The sequence below is a fragment of the Gasterosteus aculeatus genome, chromosome 14, assembly GCF_964276395.1.
Source record: "Gasterosteus aculeatus chromosome 14, fGasAcu3.hap1.1, whole genome shotgun sequence".
NCBI classification, from domain to species: Eukaryota; Metazoa; Chordata; class Actinopteri; order Perciformes; family Gasterosteidae; genus Gasterosteus; species Gasterosteus aculeatus.
Genome location: NC_135702.1, coordinates 9,097,591 through 9,117,410, shown reverse-complemented (window position 1 = coordinate 9,117,410; position 19,820 = coordinate 9,097,591). Strand labels below are relative to the sequence as shown.

At 45.7% G+C, this 19,820-nt stretch overlaps 1 protein-coding gene across 2 annotated transcripts in view; it reads right to left on the bottom strand.

The window, feature by feature from the left end:
* The window catches only part of sardh (sarcosine dehydrogenase), a 28,075-nt gene that overhangs the window by 3,154 nt on the left and 5,101 nt on the right, over positions 1–19,820 (bottom strand). For both annotated transcript variants that reach the window (XM_040198349.2, XM_040198350.2), the window contains 13 exons: positions 18,157–18,261; positions 16,186–16,315; positions 14,938–15,024; positions 11,589–11,679; positions 11,277–11,418; positions 8,026–8,109; positions 7,634–7,747; positions 7,383–7,521; positions 6,000–6,113; positions 5,500–5,647; positions 1,746–1,839; positions 490–652; positions 222–390 (listed from right to left, as the gene is read on the bottom strand). In XM_040198349.2, coding sequence (XP_040054283.1) covers positions 222–390; positions 490–652; positions 1,746–1,839; positions 5,500–5,647; positions 6,000–6,113; positions 7,383–7,521; positions 7,634–7,747; positions 8,026–8,109; positions 11,277–11,418; positions 11,589–11,679; positions 14,938–15,024; positions 16,186–16,315; positions 18,157–18,261 — 1,580 coding nt within the window. The remainder of the gene's footprint in view (positions 1–221; positions 391–489; positions 653–1,745; positions 1,840–5,499; positions 5,648–5,999; positions 6,114–7,382; positions 7,522–7,633; positions 7,748–8,025; positions 8,110–11,276; positions 11,419–11,588; positions 11,680–14,937; positions 15,025–16,185; positions 16,316–18,156; positions 18,262–19,820) is intronic.

Below are 19,820 nucleotides of genomic sequence, written 5' to 3'. Positions count from 1 at the left end.
ATCAGCATTACGTTTTCTCAATGCACATTTGGTAAATTCATCAACATTAAGAATTCTGCTAAGTAAGACCACCGTATACATATTTACATTATGGTTCTACACAATCAATTTGTGCAACATCGCTAAATGGCTCCACTACACAATTTTTTTCATGTCATAAAATCATTAAATGTTCTTTCCTTTCCCTTTCTGCCTGGCATGTAATCACAAGCTTTACTGACTCATCAATGGTGAAGCACACGATGCGCCTCCTCAGCCCCTCCTGCTTCTGCCTCTCCAGCCGCTCACGGCCCTGGAACGGCACGGAGCTCTTCAGTTTGCAGGTGAAGCCCAGCCCCGACTCCAAGGGAGTGTCATCCGGACGGAGGTCGGCGTGCCAATGTCGGTACCCTGAGGAGCAGGGGAAGAGGATGACAGAAGCACCAAAAAGAAAGCTTTACACGAGCCGGATCCGGTTCGTAGGGCTCCGTTAGCTACAGCGCGCGTCACCTTTCTCTATGCTGAGTGAGTCGATGGCCCTGTAGCCCGAGTTGATGATGCCGTGCTTGGCGCCGGCAGCCATGACGGCGTGGTAGACGGCGAGGCAGGAGCCTTTGGGAATGTGCAGCTCCCAGCCGAGCTCTCCGACAAACGACAGACGCATAGCTCGCACCTGGACGGGAGAGAGCGGAGGATCAGCGCGACGGAGACCAGACATTTTGTTGTTCCCGAAACACAAACTAGCTCTGTGTGTTTTCTCCAACATATCTACACGAGTTAAATGAAAGACAGGCTCAATATGGCACACAGGAGGCTTGCGACTAAAACTACAGGGACTTGGATTATTATGTGTTTAATTAAAAAACGCCAGAATGATATGAGTGAACGCTAAAGAATGGAAGCGAGAGAGAAAAGAGGTAAAAAATCTCTCCAATAGTTTCCCCGGTGGGTGCTGTGAAAGCCAGGCCATCTGGTCAGCCAGGATCACCACGGGCCCCATATGTACATCATGAATGAAACTCTGGGGAGGACAGCAGGCCCGGGCTTACTCACAAACAAACGCGCGCACACACACACACACACACACACACACACACACACACACACACACACACACACACACACCGGCGACACACAGGCGACAGACTTAATGACAGAAACAAGTGCACATCTTATGCACACTGTCACTTATCAAATTCACCAGAGAAACATGAAACAGGGACACGCAGGGCACGAGAACAAAGATGCATGCAAACATGAATCCACATGACCCAACACACATCCGCACTTCAACTGGCGACTCGCAAAGAGAGAGAAGCTAATGAGCTACGAGGGGGGGCAGAGGGCGAGAGAGAGAGAGAGAGAGCGAGAGCCCTGTTCTCGCAGCAGTGCCGCCATTAAAATGTCACCACAGACGAGAACTGCAACCGGCTGGAAGACGGCACAAGCAAGGCGCACGTACGCGCGCGCACAAGCTCACACAAAACCCTTGGTGAGAAGACGCTGACTGTAATCACCGGAGCGTTGCATAATTTATGCGATAGCAACTGAGACAAGGGGCAAATGTGCGTGGACATATGTGTCGCTGCATGAGCGGGTACAACATGTCCTCTCTGACCACGGGCCAGGAACAGAGCGGAGGTCAAACTGAGGCTACGTCATTTTTTGGCTGTAAGCCACATGAAAAATGCAGCTGGGTTTAAAAAGGTATAGGATATATGGGATAAAGGGTGTATATATATTGTAGAAACGCGCAGTGTTCCTACCTGGTGCCCTGCTGCGCTGACAACCTTGTGTGTGGAGAAGGGGAAATCTTCATTGCTCAGGTCCGTGTCCAACACCTCTTGCAGCACCTCTCGGCTACACATCAAGAGAAAACACAGCGGTCATCAATCCGTCAATGCATTTGTCTTGTGCACTTTGTGTGATGAAAGACGAAAACCCAAATTGATCAACAACATCAAAAATGTTTTAAGAAAACACAGCTACAAAAACTACAAGCGCCCTTCTAATATTTGATGTAGAAACGTATCTCTCCTCCTCCCACAAACAAACATGTACACTAAAATCAATATTACATAAACATGACTCAACGGAAAAAGGGGACTAACTTTAGCTTATTTTGCTTCTCGTGTGTTGGTGAGTGGGCAGGTAGAGGCTTTTTCTGGGAGATATTTTTGCAGCAGTGTGAAAGGAAGCCAGGGTTGAAGATATTTAAGGATGGGGTTCAGCTAATGTTTTTCTCTCTGCTATACACGTCGGTGCATCGGTGTGTGGGTGTCAATCAATGTGGTCATAGCTGGATGTATGAGGCTAAAGTCACATGTGATGAAAACATGCATGCATACATACATACATGCATGCATGCATGCATCTGGCAGTTTGGTGAACCGGCTGACATTTTCTTCAGGCTGTCCTCCTTCAAGCAACGCTTTGTTCACTGAACTCCCATGACCCAGAGCGGGGCCAATTAGCTATAAATATATATATATATTCACTGAATTGCTCTGTTTGTGTGCATGTGCGTGCTGGGTTGGGGAAACGGAGTCTTTCAACCACCAATATGTGTCTCTGTGTTGCCTCTCCCCTGCAAACACACACGTTGCTCTCCTGCAGGATATCAGATTGTTTCCTATATCATAAATAAGGTTCAGAATTACAAAGCAAACAATCTGGCACAGTTTCACCCTTTGGATAATGCCGCCAAAGCTGCGTGAGCGTAAAATATCGGAGTCTCGCCACCCTCCCCGCCCCCGCACCGCGGAGAATTGGAGTGAGACGTCTCTGGGAGACAAAATTTCCATAAACGCTGCAATATTCCATCTCGCCAAACTTTGAAGAGATCAATTTGTTTCATAAGGAAACAAACCCAAGAAACAATATGAGTCGTTACGGCACTGTGCAGAGGGAAGCAATAAACATGCTAATCTCCTTTACATTATTGACGCTCACACAAGGAAACGTCCACCGATACAATAACCCTCAACCCTCGCAATCTCGCAATGAATTTCATAATCGATATCCTTAAATAATTAAACTCACCGGCCTCTTTATTAGTTACACCCGTTCAATTGCTTGTTGACACAAATCGCTAATCAGCCAATCACATGGCCGCATTTAGGCCATGCGAGGCCTGTAGACGGGGCCAAGACGACTGGCTGAAGCTCAAACCGAGCATCAGAATGGGGAAGAAAGGGGATTCAAGGGACTTTGAACGTGGCCTGGTTGTTGGTGCCAGACGGGCTGAGTGCGTCACTAACCGCCGACCTACTGGGATTATCACGCACAACCTTGTTGATGTGAGAGGTCAGAGGAGAACAGGCAGACCGGTTGGAGGTGATAAAAGGGCAACAGCGACTCAAATAACCTCTCGTTACAACCGAGGAACTCAGAAGACCACATATATATATATATATATATATATATATATATATATATTACATATACATAATACAATATATATTATATATACTTCTATCCCTGCAAGTGATGCACTGATTTCTGATTTGACGTAAGCAATAAAAGTGAGTGGAGGACCCTGAGAATAGGCGATTGAGCCGAGAGGGAAGGCCTGGGAAGAGTTAGAGTGAGCAGAATAACACACAAAGCCCTGAGGGTTCAGAGCTTGGAAACTTAAGACAGAAAATTTGAAAAAGCCTCACAGAGAGAAAATCGACACAGCAAACACAGAAAACAGAGTAGGGGGGGGGGGTGTAGTGGAGGAGAGAACGAGATGGAGAAGAGGTAAAAAGGTGGCGTGCCTTGCTCAAAGGGGGAAGAACAAAGGGCAAAATGTCAAACTTTGTATTTGTAGCACCATTCCCCTGCGCCATACACACTTCTCATGCATGTTGAAATCATTGGAGGATGGTTCTGATGGATGGGAGGCAAAACTTGGACTAATCTCTGGTGGGGACAAGTCCGCCTACAGGTGGGAGTCTGACCATCTGGTGTCGTGGTGCAGCCAGAACAACCTGGAGCTCAACGCTCTAAAGACAGTGGAGATGGTTGTGGATTTCCGGCGGAACAGAGCCCCAACCTCCCCCATCACCCTGTGTGACTCCCCCGTCACTATTGTGGATTCCTTCCGTTTCCTGGGCTCCATCATCACCCAGGACCTCAAGTGGGAGCTGAACATCAGCTCCATCACCAAGAAGGCTCAGCAGAGGCTGTTCTTCCTGAGGCAGCTGAAGAAACTCAACCTGCCAAAGACGATGATGGTCCACTTCTACACGGCCATCATGGAGTCCATCCTCTGCTCCTCCATCACCGTCTGGTACGCTGCAGCCACAGCCAAGGACAAGGGCAGGCTGCAGCGTGTCATCCGCTCTGCAGAGAGGGTGATCGGCTGCAATCTGCCGTCCCTGCAGGACTTGTTCGCTTCCAGGTCTCTGAAGCGAGCTAAAAAGATCGCGGCCGACCCCTCTCACCCCGGACATAAACTGTTTGTGCCCCTTCCATCTGGCAGGAGGCTGAGGTCCATCAGGACTAAGACCTCCCGCCACACGAACAGTTTCTTCCCGTCGGCAGTCGGGCTCATCAACAGAGCCCGGTCCCCCACTGACTGACTATAACACTCCACCGGTCACTCCCCTTCACACTGCACATGCCACTTTAACTGCAATTCATCACTTTGTCACTTGTCACTTTGTCTCTTGTCTGTTACTTGTTTGTTAGTGCACTTTATGCTTAATACTTCTCTTTTTAACTTTTTAATATTTAAAATTTGTTTAACTTTATTCCCTTGTTTTTTTACTAACCCATAGCCTTAGCCTTATTCTTACTAACCCATTGCATTAGCATGTCATTCCACTTTATTTTATTACCTGTGCACTGTTGTCTTGTCTGTCTACTGTCGCGCACTAACCGCCAAGACAAATTCCTTGTATGTTTGACATATTTTGGCCAATAAATGTTTCCTGGTTTCCTGGAATGCTGTGAAATGTTTAATTTAGTTTTTACTATGAGACGCTAGCAAAAAAAAACTACAGGTCGAATCATGTGGCATTCAGGGTCCCAACATGACTGAATCAAGTGGCTCTTCGTATGCTTTTCATAGGTCCCTCTATGACTAAGGTTCGATAGTAACAGGTCACGCCCTTGTACCTCACCCAAGGCGTAAACTGCTGTAATCCTCATCATTGTCACTTAAGCAGATGAAACATTGATTCTAATTTACTTTGCACGGTTTTACGGCATTGTGAAGAAGCCAACGGCCACATTAAACCGCAGAATTAGCCTCCAACCTTTCGGCTTCCGCCTCCTTTTTGCAATCAACCTCCGTCGCCGTGTTCTTTCACCTCTTATGCCTATGGCCAAGTCTTTAAAAGAGGCACTTAAACCCGCTGTGCCGTTATCGATCCAACAGCTCGTGCTTTCGGCTTCCCCACCTGTTGTCTGCCGGATGCGTATCACAACCCCTCTTTGGAGATACCTCCCTATTTTCTCCTCTCCTCCCTCCCTCACTCCTTTTGTCCTTTGTCTCAGCTGCATTTCCATCACACCACATTTGTCCCCCACCTCTTGGGTCCCTGGATGCTGATCATCCCCATGTCCTCGGAGTGGTCCGTCAGCTGGCAGTGGAAGCCTTGGTCCTGAAGAGTTGTTCTGATGTGGTTCCAGTTGTGTTCTGCCACACCGCCCCCGATGGCCAGGTAGTACGCGTCACCTGCAACGAGGGCGGGGCAACGAAAGGCGGGTTAGTAGGAGTATGACAGAAGCGTCGACAACGAACCATCGAGCAAATACTGACAGAAAACTGAAGTCGAATGAGAAATAACACGCCAAACACAATGATAGATGCATGAACATACAAGGGGAGAAGGAATGACGGCAGGTTGATAGATTGATAGACTGGGTGACAGGACATTAAAGGAGTAGAGTAAGAAATAGGAGAACACAATGACAGATCGGCAGATCAAATAAAAGTTAAAATGACAAAAACACAACAGGATGATGAGAGTGAGAACGACAGAGAGCGATCTGATATGAGGACAACACTCTTTCTCTCCGTTTCTCACCGTCGGACTGCGGTGCCAGCGGCAGGTTGGCAGCTCCGGCCTCCAGTCTGCTCACCGTCAGGTCAGCCTCCGTCCCTCCTTTCTTATTCAGCATGCAGGTGTACACAGTGGAGCCTGTGGAACACAGACGCGCTATTTATTCATGTCGCAAGACTTTACAGGCCAATGCGAATATCCTTTGAAACAACTCCGTCATTTTAAAATCAATTCAAGTTCACAACTTCCTGTTGAGGGAAAAACGATTATGAATCTCTGCCTCAGACGTGTGAACCTCGTCTAATTGTACGACAGTTACGACGGAAAAAAAAACTTAATCAAAGCTGAGAGCATCACTGAAAGTCGTCATCCTAATAATGTGCCAGTAATGAATTGTGTGTCTAAGTTAGAGGAGACAAAAAAAAGACAAACAGTCCCGTCATGCGTTGGCCAAAAGAGCCGACATGGACATGCTAATATGCGTCTGTCCCCGAGACCTCTCTCACTTAAAAGAAGGATTGTTACAGTTCCTTTTTGTCACTAGCACTAAACAAAGCGCTGTGTACATGTGTTACGTGTGACAGTGGATGTTCTCGGGGGAGATGCGGCGGCTGAGAAGTGAGAACTGGATGCACAAAAATGGAGAAGGTGATGGACAAAGAGGCAGAGAAAGCAAAGTCACAGTGTGTCAACAAAAGATGTCGAAAAAGCTTTTGAGCAACCACCTTCGTGGGTGGGGTGAGATCTGGTTGTCAGACTCAATGCAGGATAATAAACTGTAAGTAGATGTTAGTACAGAAATTACGTAGGCTGCAGCTGTGAAAGCTGAAAGTATAAATAGATGAAAGGTTTTTTGATTTGACTTATTGTGATGTAAATGTTGATTGCACAAGCTAATGGCGGTGGAATAATGACCCCTCCAGCGCGTTCTTTGGTTCCCCGATGAGCCTCAAAGGCAAAGTCTTGGTCGAAAGGAAATGCATCAACCAAAACAGAAAGACGGTAGTGTTTTTGTTTCCACCGCCAGCTATCAGACGGTTGAATGGATTCAACATATATCACACATACTAATGGGATTAGAGGATTGTGTGACCTTATTGATCATTGTGGTATTCACCGGTTTTAAAGCAGACACAGCTGTCAGTTTGTTGACCGTGAAAACACATATTTCAAGAGGCAATAAACTGACATATACGATAAAAATATTCTTTTTCGACCAATTATTAGCAGCATTAAACATTTTTGTGGAATGGTAGACGGTTGTGCTCACATTTTGGCATGTTGATAAGCCCCTCGATCATGTATCTGCTCTCTTCATTCTGCCAATCTTCCCTCCCATCTGTGCATGTGTGTGTGTGTGTGTGTGTGTGTGTGTGTGTGTGTGTCGTCTCGCTGCAGCAGACTGACCTGGCTTCTTGTTGACATCAGCTGTGAACAGCCAATCAGCCGCCTTCTTGGCATCTGGTCCGGTAAGATAGAACTTCCCAAAGTAGGACATGTCAAACACGGCCACACCGTGTCGACATGAGAGGCACTCGCTCTTAATCTGCAAAGAACGAAATGGAATTTGCAGTTTACTTCCACGATTGGACTGAATTACATTGTCCTACTAAACACCACATAAATGAACACACGCGTGCACACATACGGTATCTTACCACGTCGTGGTGTGGAGGGAAGTCAAACGTGTACTCTTTTCCCAGCAATTCGTTGTACTTGTAGTTCACATTCTTCTTAATGTCATAAGCCCCATAGTAATCGTAATCTTTAAGCTTTGCAAAAACAGAGAAAAACAAACATATGATAATAGTAATTATAATAATAATAATAACAATCATCATTGTCTCCATGTGCAGAGAAGGACAAAGCATTGGGCCGGATACTGTGTTAATGTCGCCCAAGACTGTCAGTCTTTTCTAATTGTGGAAATACAAATGCATCTCAGTGGTTTCACTTTCCAAGTGCCTTTTGTCAATATATACGGTCGTAAATAAATCCTTGGCGTGCACATGCTTCCATACTGTGTGTGTGTGTGTGTGTGTTTTCTCACAGGAGCGGCCCCGTCTTTGTTGAACCAGCCAGGTCGTTCCCAGCCGTGTCTCTCCTGGAACACGCAGCCCTGCTGCGTCAGCACCTAAAACAAGCGTCGCACACACAAACACAGGAGAACACAAGAGGTCAAACCGTCACCGAAAGGAAAAGAGCTGACAGGGTCTGCTATTTAGCGATTACTTCTCGCAATGTTGATGTTTTTTTTAATTAAAAGCCTGCATTCACAGAATCATGTAACGAAGTGTATGTCATTTTACCCTAAACGTCTACAGATTTAAACACATCGATAAAGTTGTACTGGTGAAACCAGTTTACACATGAACCAGATCACTATTCGCAGTTTCATCACAATAAGCCTTCTTTATTATTAAACCATGCTGGGCAACAAATGACCTTCATTTCGTTGAGATGGTCAAACACTATTTTAGCAAAAAAACGTTTATTACAGTTTAAAGCTCAATTTCTTGACCGGCGTAGAGAGATTTCCGTTAAAACGGGCCGTCGCCCACAGTTGGTAGGTATGTTCTGCTATGCTCACATCCTAGCAGGCAGCTAGCCGTCTCTTGCCAGAACTTCCCACACCGAGCTATATTTACTCCCCGCGCTGCCGAGGTGGAGAAAGCGCGCGAGCAGCAGTGTCAGCGACGGCCTGTTTGTGCTCTTAAATAATGTTGCATTGCCTCCCGAAGAGCAGACAGTCTCATTATTTGAGACACGAGGGCAGCTGGTGGAAAATCTGAAGTAACCCTTAGCCGTGATACATAGCGGGGCCCATTGACAACCGGAGCGGTAAACAAAAACGTTTCAAAAATAGTAATTAGACCCTTTTTCCGTGTGCATTCCTTTTTTTTTTTGATTTGTCGGTCGGCGGCTCTCTCAACAGTAGGCCAGTTGCTAGGTGATGGCACTCGGCGAGCGATTAGCAGGGGTCTGACGGGCATGCGGCCGAGGGCCTCGTCTCACAGGGACAGAGGTCTCCTTCAAGCTACCGTCTGTCCGTCTGAGAGCAATTATTCTTTAGGTGCCCTAAACCGTAGCTGCTTAGCATTAAATCATAATATCTCATCTTCCACTTGTTATGCAAATTAAAGTCTTCTGTGCCGGATATAAAAAAGCGTAATGTGACAGTTTAGGACTTTAGTCTTAATGGTACCGTGTTATGCAACAGGACGGATGACGTGCCACAGCTGCGCGCTCACACTATTGAGCCTTTGGGGTGTCAATCAGCTTATATGTTTCACAGTAGATAAAGGACTTAATTTCCGCTATCAAATTACGAGCCCTCTAAAGGGCACCAGGATTTGCTGATCAGCACGGGGGAAGTGATGCAGATAGCGGCATTTACTGCACTCAGCGTGTGGTCTTTAGAGAGAGACGATACGCTTCTTTGACGCTCATCAGACGTCACGAGTATGTTGCTGATATGCTAGTTTGATGACTAATATAATAAACGTTTGGGGATTTTTCTTTATATTGGTCACTTTTTAAAAAACTCTACTATATTCGTGTGGAATTTAGTAAATCAGATACAGAACGGAATCAAACGTTCACTACGGAGATGTGGGTCACTAACATCCCTTCACGTCTTTGCTTATTCAGTAAAACAACTTAAAAAAAGCCCTTTGGGAAATCTGATTAACTCTGCATGAAAGGTGTCAGGGAAGCTAAATAAAGCTGGAAGCAAACAGTAGGCATGATCTAACAAAATGCATTGAAAACATTGCTAACGCAATTTGTGTGACAGTAATCTGTTCTGAGTGAATGCCTGCACGGGCGGGCGGGGGGTCGAGGGGGGTCGGGTAGAAATGGCGACAGTTAAAAAGGTAAAGCAAGTCTAGAACCGAAAAACAAGGCTAAGTGGGTCATTGATGCATAAAATATGGCGCTGAGGCCCATTAGAAGTTTGTGCCGGCGCTGAGGAGAGAAAGGAAGCTGAAAGACATCCGAGACCAAGCTACCGAAGCCAAGTGTATCATTTATAGTCGAGTTGTCGAGGATCGCATTAATAAAAGTAACCCATGTGCCAGAGCATGAATCAGCCGTTTGTCTGCCGCTTTGAGCAGAGGAGACATTAGGAGAGAGCCGGGGGGAGACAGTCGCTGCTCCCACTGAGAGCACCGGGTCGCAGTTGACCGGGTCACAGCTTGACAGATGATATCTTTGCAAACACTTACGTCACCGGTGCTTTGGGACTCGCTTGGCAAAAGCATCCAATAAAAAAAAGACACACAAACGCACAACCACAAAAGCCACAACTGACATGAACACAATAATGATCGACCGCACACGTTCGCGCAGAACTTTGGGGGTTTTGTATGTTTGCCGTCTCAGTTATCCAATCAGATGCCTCGGCTCCAGAGGTTAAGAGGAAGGAACGGCAGCACCTCTTCTTCTTCTCCTCGCACACAAAAGGCGGATTGGAACGAGAACAAAGACAGTGACAAACGCAGGAAGACGGAGAGAGGAAACGGAGATTAAGTATGAATAGGAGAGAGGCAATTGTAGTGGGGAGGATGTCAGGAAGAGAGGAGACGAGAGACATGCGAGTGAAGGCCGTGGGTAGATGCGCGGGGAATGAAAACGGGAGGCAAGCGAAAGGCTTGAAAGAAGAAGTGAGTCACCAAAACCGCTAAAAATATAGGAAGCGAACAAAGATGACTGTTGGCGTTACGTGGCAGCCGAGTTGATCATGTGACTTTAAGTGGTACACCGGTTTCATCGCGTTCAGTAACCATGTGTGTAGGGGTCTAGAAAGTTACCCCCTTCCCCGCGGCTTAAGCCAAAAGGTGTCGGTCTAAATCCTTAGAAAGGGAGATACACAACGGTGTCGACACTTTCACAAAAAGTAGAAGAGCAGCTTAACGAACGGTGTCAACAGAGCCAAAGTTATGCTTAATATTATTAAGATTGAGGAAACATTGAAAGTAGAGGCTTTAAAAAGATAATTTATCTAATTTGACTACTCAGACTTAACTTCTTTAATATAAACATAATTCAGGATATTCAGATAAATATACAGGAACAACCTTTACTAAATGTGACAGGACAGACTGAATAGCCTGGAAATCAAGCGTTTGTGGAGTTACTGTGTGTGTTGTCGGTTGTCCAAGTACAACATGTTTAAAAATGTATGAATAGTTTATACTTCTCTTCATCCCCATTTCCTTTCATTATTAAAGGGTCGTTAGATGTAAAGAGGAGGGAAAAAAAAAAAACGGCAACCTATGGCGACTCATCAAAACCATCTACCTGATGAAAAGGGTCCTTCCTCATGTTTCGGCTGGCCAGCGGCTCATCAAAGGGAAAGACCACCGAGTAGTTTTTCGCGTACGACTCGTGGCTCCTCTCTCTGATCCAGCTCGCGTTGTCGGTCAGCGAGTTATGGAAACGCCTGAGACGGGAGCGAGAGAAAGAAATCATCAAAGAGGATCAACGCTCATTAAAAGCCCCGATCATTCCGACGTAATTATTCCGTCTCCGGGGATCACAGCCGCCGCTTCTAGTACTTTTAAGTTCCACCTCAGTGGGTTTGTAGACAGGTCGTGCTGTGCATTGATGTACCTGATGTCGTAACCATACATATCCTTCTCAGGGCGGCCATGTATGATCCAGTGAGCCAGCTCTCTGCCACAACCGCCTCCCAGCATCATGCCTGACCAAAAACACAAAACGCACACAGAAACTGTTGTTTGAAAAGCATCTCAAAATGTTAAACGAGGAAATCAAAGTCCACTCTGCAACATAATTAAGGCAAAAGGCCATATTCTGCTGATTCTATTCATCTTGCGTCTGAGTTTTGACTTGAATGAGATTGGGTTTGTGTTTAGGGCTGCAGCTAACAATTAATTCCTTATCCTTAAATCCATATTTGAATAATAATTTCGTCCCTGAAATCTCATTCAAAACAGACAAATCACCGGTTTAGGAAAATTAGTTTTCAGAGTGGAAAATATGAAAAGAAAACAACTCTTTTCCTCTCACTCCGATTGCTCGTCTGGAGGACGGAGTGCGTCTCATTATTTTGGAGCCTGGATATGTCGTATGACCCATTGAGGATTGTTTTGAACCCTGTTCCATCATTTGACCCTTGGTCCCGGCGGCCCAGGAAGCAATCTGCCCTCATCAGCTGAACCCAAGCGGCTGCAGCTCTGATTTCTTGTTTTTCAACCCGACCACCAAACACTGGAAATTCAATTCAATTTCATACATCCGCTCCCCAAAACCGCTGGGGTAATGAACTGCTCCTTATAACACCCCCCCCACCCCCCCTCTTGTGTTTCCCATAATTTGCATGCATTTTGTGCATGTTGTTCACGCGTGCATCAACACGCAGCAGCATGTTCATTGTGTCCTTGCGTCCCCCCCCCTTCTCCATCCCTCACAGCCTGCCCCCTCCCTTCATCCGTCATCGCTTCACTCATCCGCAGACACGGTGACTCTGGGCAACGCCCGGGTGGATGTTTGAGTGGCTGGATGACGTAGTTCTCCCGAGACTAAGTGGAGAGAACGAGCAGGGCGAGGTGGTCCTGATAAATGTCCCCCGAGATAACGAGTATCTGCGTGTGAACCCTCATGCTCGTGTTTCCTCTCCCCTTATCCTCCATCCTCTCTGCCGTGTCAACTTCTCCACTTCACCCCGATCGGAATCTCACACTGCTACCGTCTGCTCGTGGCGTGCGAACATTTGTTCCTGTATATGCCACTTTCGATCACTCACGGCTCCCGCTTCCCGTGTAGCGCTCGCAAATTATTTTTAAATAGTTCCCCAGCGTGTTCTGACATTTACAGTGATGCCGCTGGTCAATCAAAAATGCTTTAAAGGGGGAGAGAGTTATAGTTCAACCTTTTCTGCTTTAGTAGCCTTTGTGTGCAGGTTGTTTTGTAGGGGGAAATAAATCAATTGCACTTTTCACCCGACACAATGGTCAAAACATTCCCTGCATCACCTGAGGATGTCTGAGTTGATACCTCATTCTTACACCTGGTTAAATGTTCTTATCATCATTTGTTGGCGATAGCTTGTTGTATCCAATGATGCATATGTTGATGTCGATGTGTTTATTCTAAAAACTGCACAGCAATTATTAGATGATGCATATGATTTGAGGAACTTGATCGTGCTCACGAATGATCACCTGCGACACGGTGATGTGGTTAAGAGGTAGAGAATTTAAAAGATATTGAACAAATGCCCTCAAAAGCTCATCATGCTGATTTTTACTATAAGAGAGTAACTTTTAAGGTTGCTAGGTAACACATACAATTCAAGTAAGTGCAGCTAATGTTTGCTTGGAGACCAGACTGTAAAAAAGTAAAGAAAACAACAGAAGAGTCCAAAAGTCACTGCACACTCAGTGATGGATATTCTTAATGTGAATCAGTCAACTTTGACCCCGTGAATCCTGAATTACCCCACCTCTCCTGCCCTGAGCCAAATACGCTGTGTGAGTTCATCTGTGTGCAGGATTTTTTGTGTGATGGAGTGAAAATGACAGGGGACTTTTTCCGTGCCAGAGGGACAAAAAGGCAGTGTGTGACTAGCGAGACGGGTGTGAAAAGAGGACGGCATGAGCAAAATAGATTGTTGAGCTTCTGCTGTGATTAATACTCAAATGTTTTGCTTCGGTGCACGCAGACTGTGTTGAAGCGTGTGCGTGTGTGCGTGCGCGTGCGTGCGTGTCGGGCAAGTGAAAGCGGGCCTTGCTGTGCAAAATTGTTAATAACCAAATTACTGTTACCAGGTGTGATGTATCGTGAGCCCATTTCAATGAGCTTCCTACCAGCATGACGCATCGAAGCTAGAGGAGAGCAAAAATATCCACTTCCATTCAAATTGGATTGTTACATTGTTAACCGCATAATGTAGAAGCATGTAATTTATCTGGTCACTATATAATTGTGATAAATCGTCGTAAACTATGATGGACCAAAAAATGTCCAATACAATGTCAGGACAAGTCTTCAATTACTTGTTTCTGATCACATCTGAAATGCCAGGGCCGGCATTTATTTGGCTTTATATACAAACAATATGTGCAGCGTAAACCCATAAGCACTGCAGCTCCAGTAAATGAGACAATATGAATGAGGAATGAAAGCTACCAACAGCTCAGGAGCAGCAGTGTGTGAGCTTGTTAATCTGGCAATAGACAACGAGACGCTAACTCACCCACAAAACAGCACATGCACACAATGAGTCTTTGGGGCTTAAGTGGTTGGGAGAGAGGAGAGCCAGAGAGACTGAGCTCGGTCAGTAGTTTGCATCCAACGTGCAAAAACAACATGTCAGAAGCAGAAAACAAGAGGGACGAAACATGCGTGTGTGCGTGCGTGCATGTGTTGAAACGACTGTGTGCGTCCGTGATTAGAGCTCAACCTTCTCGTCTGGACCACTTTAGGGCTCGGCCCTGTGGCCCTCTGCAGAAGAGAAGCTTTCTCTCCACCGTCCGTTGATTACTTTACCCTTTACGCCCCCTCTCCCTGTTCTCAGATTGCTGAGACGCTCACATTCCTGCCCGTCTAACGTCAAAGGTGAGCCCATCTACGAGTGAAGTAATGGAGTGACTTGTTGTTGTGTGTGTTCTTTCTGGATAAAGTCCTCCATAATTCCTCCGCATGCAGGAGTGAGCACAGAGGTTGGCGGAGGCGGGGTCAGAGTATCAAACGGCTTGTATTCTTCCCGCTCGTGTTGCCGCGTATGGAGGACTGCTTAGAACCTCGGAGCTCATTTCATGAGGTCCTCAGGGAAAAAAAAATAATAAAAAAAACTCTTACAACTGTGAGCGATATGCACCATTCGTCTGGGACGTCGACGTCCTCCTCGTTCATCGCCCCCTCTCCTTTCTCGTCTTTCTGTAAAATTGTCCCTCCCCGGTTCTTTCTTCAATCTTTCCGTCTGTGCAGAACTTACCGGCGCTGTTGAAGCCGCAGCCCAGGAAGAAGCCTCTGACCTCTGGCGCCTCTCCCATCAGCGGCTTGTGATCCGCCGTGAAGGATTCTGGGAAGAGAAAGCAGAGCGACGAATGTAACAAACGCACGCTAACCACCGGGGTGACATTATCCTCCCATGCATTACTTATACGTCGTGTCATAGAGGACCATGTCGTCTTCACGCCTCACAAGGCTTCACTGTGCAATAAATGGTCGTCAGCCATTTGTTGATTGCTAATTTATGCCGCTCTTTTGGTTATCCCTGTTGTGAACTAAATCATTCATTAAACACAATTGTTTGTCTGAAAACAAGGCTGGTTGCTTGTTAAACCCCCGACACCGCGTAATATTATATTCACACTGGTTGAGCTTTAATGTGCAGAAGCGTGGGCCTCTTTGGATCCCAAACACGTCTATTGTGCAATGATATGATGTTCAGCTACATTCAACTTTGACCTTTCACCTTATCTGCTGAAATGTAAATGACCGTAATCCTAAATACAGTACCAGTCAAAACTTTGGACACACTTTCTCAAATGAGGGAAAAACTTGCTTGAAATGAAACTAAAGACGTAATGCCTTAATGTGACATTCACAGCTGGGAAGATAATCCGCAACAACTGATAAAAATCATAATTTTGATCCTCTCCCTCTGAGCTTCAGTCTTTCTTCTCTACATTTCATCCCTCCTTCTTTATATCTCTACTTATGCAGCTTCTTTCACCGGGAGAATCACTACTATCTCAAATGAAAATGGATCTATTACTGCTTTGCTGATTATTTCTGTCTTTCCCAAATTTCCTTCTCATTTCTCCGTTTTCCATCTTCCTCATTCACGTCATTCACGGGGGCTCAATGGTATTTTTGTGTAAATGCATGTTTTAGTTGTCAGCTGTTTCACTTATTACTCTACAAACAGCTGCCTCACACCTCGTTGATGAAAAATCCAGTTCAGGGCTGCAGACGTAATCAAACCACGTCCACAAACGTGACACACCGTCCGCCCCGTTCCGCATTTACGAGCTAATGTGATTGCGGAGTGTTTGCGCAACATATTCTACAAACTGATACATTTCAGTTTTTCGATTAGAACGTGTCTAATGTAAGAAGTGTGGTGACGGATGCTTGTTCCCTGCTGTACCGCATCATGTTATAAGCAATTTGCAAGAAGGGCTCGCAGGATTTTCAGACAAATGTAAACCTGTGTGCAACTGGTGTGTGCGAGTACCTGGTCCACAGACAGTGGACTTGATGCCAGTCTGCTCCAGACCAGGAACTCTGTTGACGGCGCCCTCGATGTGTTGCGTGAATACGTCCCAGTCGAGGTCAAACAGGCTGAAGGCAAAGTCATCCGACACCTTAGAAATAAAACACGTTGGCAAAAGGCAAGAGTGTGATTTCTCAGAAGCGGCTGCTGGTTTAGGGATTTAAAGGATAATTTAAGATTTTATACATTTTAATGCAAACCTATCCAGATTTTTAAAACTAGTTTCAGATATATTTTATACTGAAGTGAATAATGCAGCTTTCTGATGGTGCTCTGACAAAGAGCAGATCTTGCATAGTAAAGCAACGAATGAATGAACAAGGAAATGCAACTGTAAATTACATTTTATTTTTACGTATGGTGATTAAATTCTCTGGAGGATGACAACAAGCGACAGCTCTCACATTATTTATATTTTATTATACAAATCATAGCCCCTTTAAAAAAACAAAAAACACTCAGCTTTTTGTTCCATGAACAGTGAATCCATACGACTTGCGCGCTCAATGTAGTTTCACCACCTCAGAGTCAATAACAACAAGTCTGATCCTCATCACTGTCAAGGTCACCACATGTGACTCACAGCAGAATCCCTGAGCATCAACATCTTCACATCCCTCACAGTACCCGGTCCAGGTTTTTATTCGGTCCTCTATGGACCTCTGCAACTTCCTGTGTTCAGCCGAAAACTGAGCTTTCAGCTCTTACATCTCTCGCCGTTCAGTGCCTTAAAACGCTCCCCTCCTACGCCAATCTGACTGACTAAAGCTGCTCAAAGCGAAACCTCCAGCACCACAGCTTGTGCTCTCCGACACTGTACGAGTCTGACATTTGTCCTTATGTGCCGGTATCGAGCCGGTCGCCCCTCTGCTTGAACTTCTCCGTCTTGGCTCCTGAATGGTGCGACTTCAGAACAGCGGTCAGTCTCCTACTTTAACAGCGTTTTCCCCCCGAGTCCTGGCGGGCCGGATAACAGACTCATTGTACGGTCTAAAATGTTTGCGTGTTGTGGTTATTATTATTATCTGAGGAGCAGTGCTTCCCAAGCAAATCGACCCCGCTCGTCCTCACTCAGTAGGGAACAGAGAAACCTTTACCTACGCGTCCAGGACTGCGTTGCATTGGAGGAGCGCAGATTCAAAGGACAAATAATTGAATGAAGCGGGAACGCACAAGCGGGGAAATGTTTTCGGTTTGAGACGCCAGGAAAGAGAGTGCGAAGGTGCCCGACGCGGCCAGCCTGCGGCTCAACACGCCGCTCTTAAGAACCCAGTGCACATCCATTGAGACCAAGAACCCCCGTCGATTTAAAAGCTTTTATAAAGATCATTCTCCAAAGTCAGCCGGCCCTTTAACAGCGTCAGTCTGAACCTGAAAGGAAAACCGGCGCGATTACCTTTCGTACCAGCCGGAAAGAGTTGTTTGAATAATTTCCCCTCATCCTAACAGCCTTTTCTGTTTTAAAGAAATGATATACATATTTATATATTAGTTGCTATGGGGTTCATAAAATGACTGTGTTTATTGCTTTTGGAGAATATGCTATGCTCATCAATATTTATGTTATGGATGACAACAAATCACTCTTCAAATGCAAATTGAATACTGAGCCCTGCAGGAGGTATCTACCAAAAGACACTGAATCCATTAGGCCCTTCCATTAGCGTTGAAACATACTTATAAATCAATTTATATTTACATTCAGCATACCAACCTTGCTTCAATGCAACCTCCGCTATAGTGCTAACTGTACACTGCTTTTTGTGTCATCCCCCTTTTCTACAGCTATTTTTGTATTCTGATACCTCTGAACAGAAATCCCCCCTATAAAGCCCATATTTTAAACCACTGTGACATTTATCTTTGTGTACGAGTTAAACAGATATAACTGTGTTACATAATAACTGCTACTCAGATAATATTCAAGCTTACCTCGTCCCAGAAGACGGGGTTGTTTTCATAACCCCCAACAGACAGGGCATCACCTTGGAGGCGCAGGTACACTGATGCATCATGGTCCCTGACGTTTGGCATGTTCTGCAACAAACATTCAAAACAGGAATCAGTCCAAACTAATTGTGTTCCATTGACCAAAGAATTATCAGCGCGTCAATCCACATGCATGAGATAACTTTGATTGGCAGTTCGAACTGTTAAATTGACATCCATAAGACACAACGATAAGTTGATGGTACATAATTCTAACCAGATTTAAAAAAAAGAAAGCAACGCTGTTAAACTCACATTAAAAAGAGAATTTCCCAAAGCTAATTTCCCATGTGCGTTCCTATTCTTTACACAAATGACAACTTTCAGAAAAGAATATATAATATGGGACACAACAACCAGAAAAACAGCTCCAGCGGCATCCCATAACAAACCATAGAGCATCTTTATGTATGCTGTGGCCTCTCCTGACACACCATGAAATCTACTTTCCAAACGACAGCAGAGAGAAGCATTCATCCCCTTGAGTCTGATTAAATATTGTCAAAGTGTCTTACGAACAGTTAGACTTTTATGTGCGTCGTATCATCTACATTCATTCAGTCAGGGGTGCTTTTCATCCCAAATTCAATTGGCTCCATGGGCACGAAACCAAACTACCAGCGGCGCACAACGGCGGCCAAACTGCGGCCTTCCTCTCGCCTCCGTGCCGAGTACAGTCAAGCAGCGACTCAACGGGATCGACGCCGGACTTCAATACACTCGTCCCTTTGTGCGCTCAGAGAGGAAAAACACATTGTCACAAGTGGGCATTCTGAATTTGAAGCCACCGCAAGCCTCTGCGGGCGAAAAAGGCCTGTATTCACACATGCTGTGACCCGGCAGGTCGCTGACCCGGCAGGTCGCTGACCCCCCCGGTGGGAACAGATTTCCCGGGTGGCCTCCGACTGTCATTCTGCGTGTGCCGGGTGACGTTCGTGCACATGATGTGGCAGTAATTCTGGTTAAGCTGCTCTTCAAACACATGAATCCAGCCCCTAGAGGATGAGCACAGTCGCGCATGTGTACCACATGTAAAGTTTACACGTAGATCTGCATACAGAGCCGACCACAAGCACCTCCCAGATACACAAATCAACATTAGAACGATGCAAACAAATCAATGTCCCTTTCTCTCTTACACAAATGAGCACACGCAGGTCTGTCTGTAGTATCACAGTGCCCCCTGCAGGTCATTCAGAGATAATACAGACAGGGAGTTAATGAGCAGAAACCCAGAATCCAGGCTTCAGCAGCGGTTTGTATGAGTGAGGCACGAATACTGCATTATGAATGCATAATATAATGCAAGCTTTAAGCCGTATAATCCTAAATGTGATACCTCAGAATGACTTTCACACGGTAATAACGACATTGTGTTTAAAGGTGCTAAATTGAAATGCTGGTGTGAGAACCTCTCTGTCCCACCATTTGGGGGCGTCGGGTCGCTGCCAATTAGGCCGCGCGGTCGATATGTTGAGGAGGCAGGTGGTTAATGTTTGCAGGAGCCAACCGGACTGTGCAAAGACGCGTGATAACGTTTGATTACAAACGTTTCGGTTGTTCTACGTTAGGAAAAACGGATTAAGACAAAGAACGTGACCGTCTCC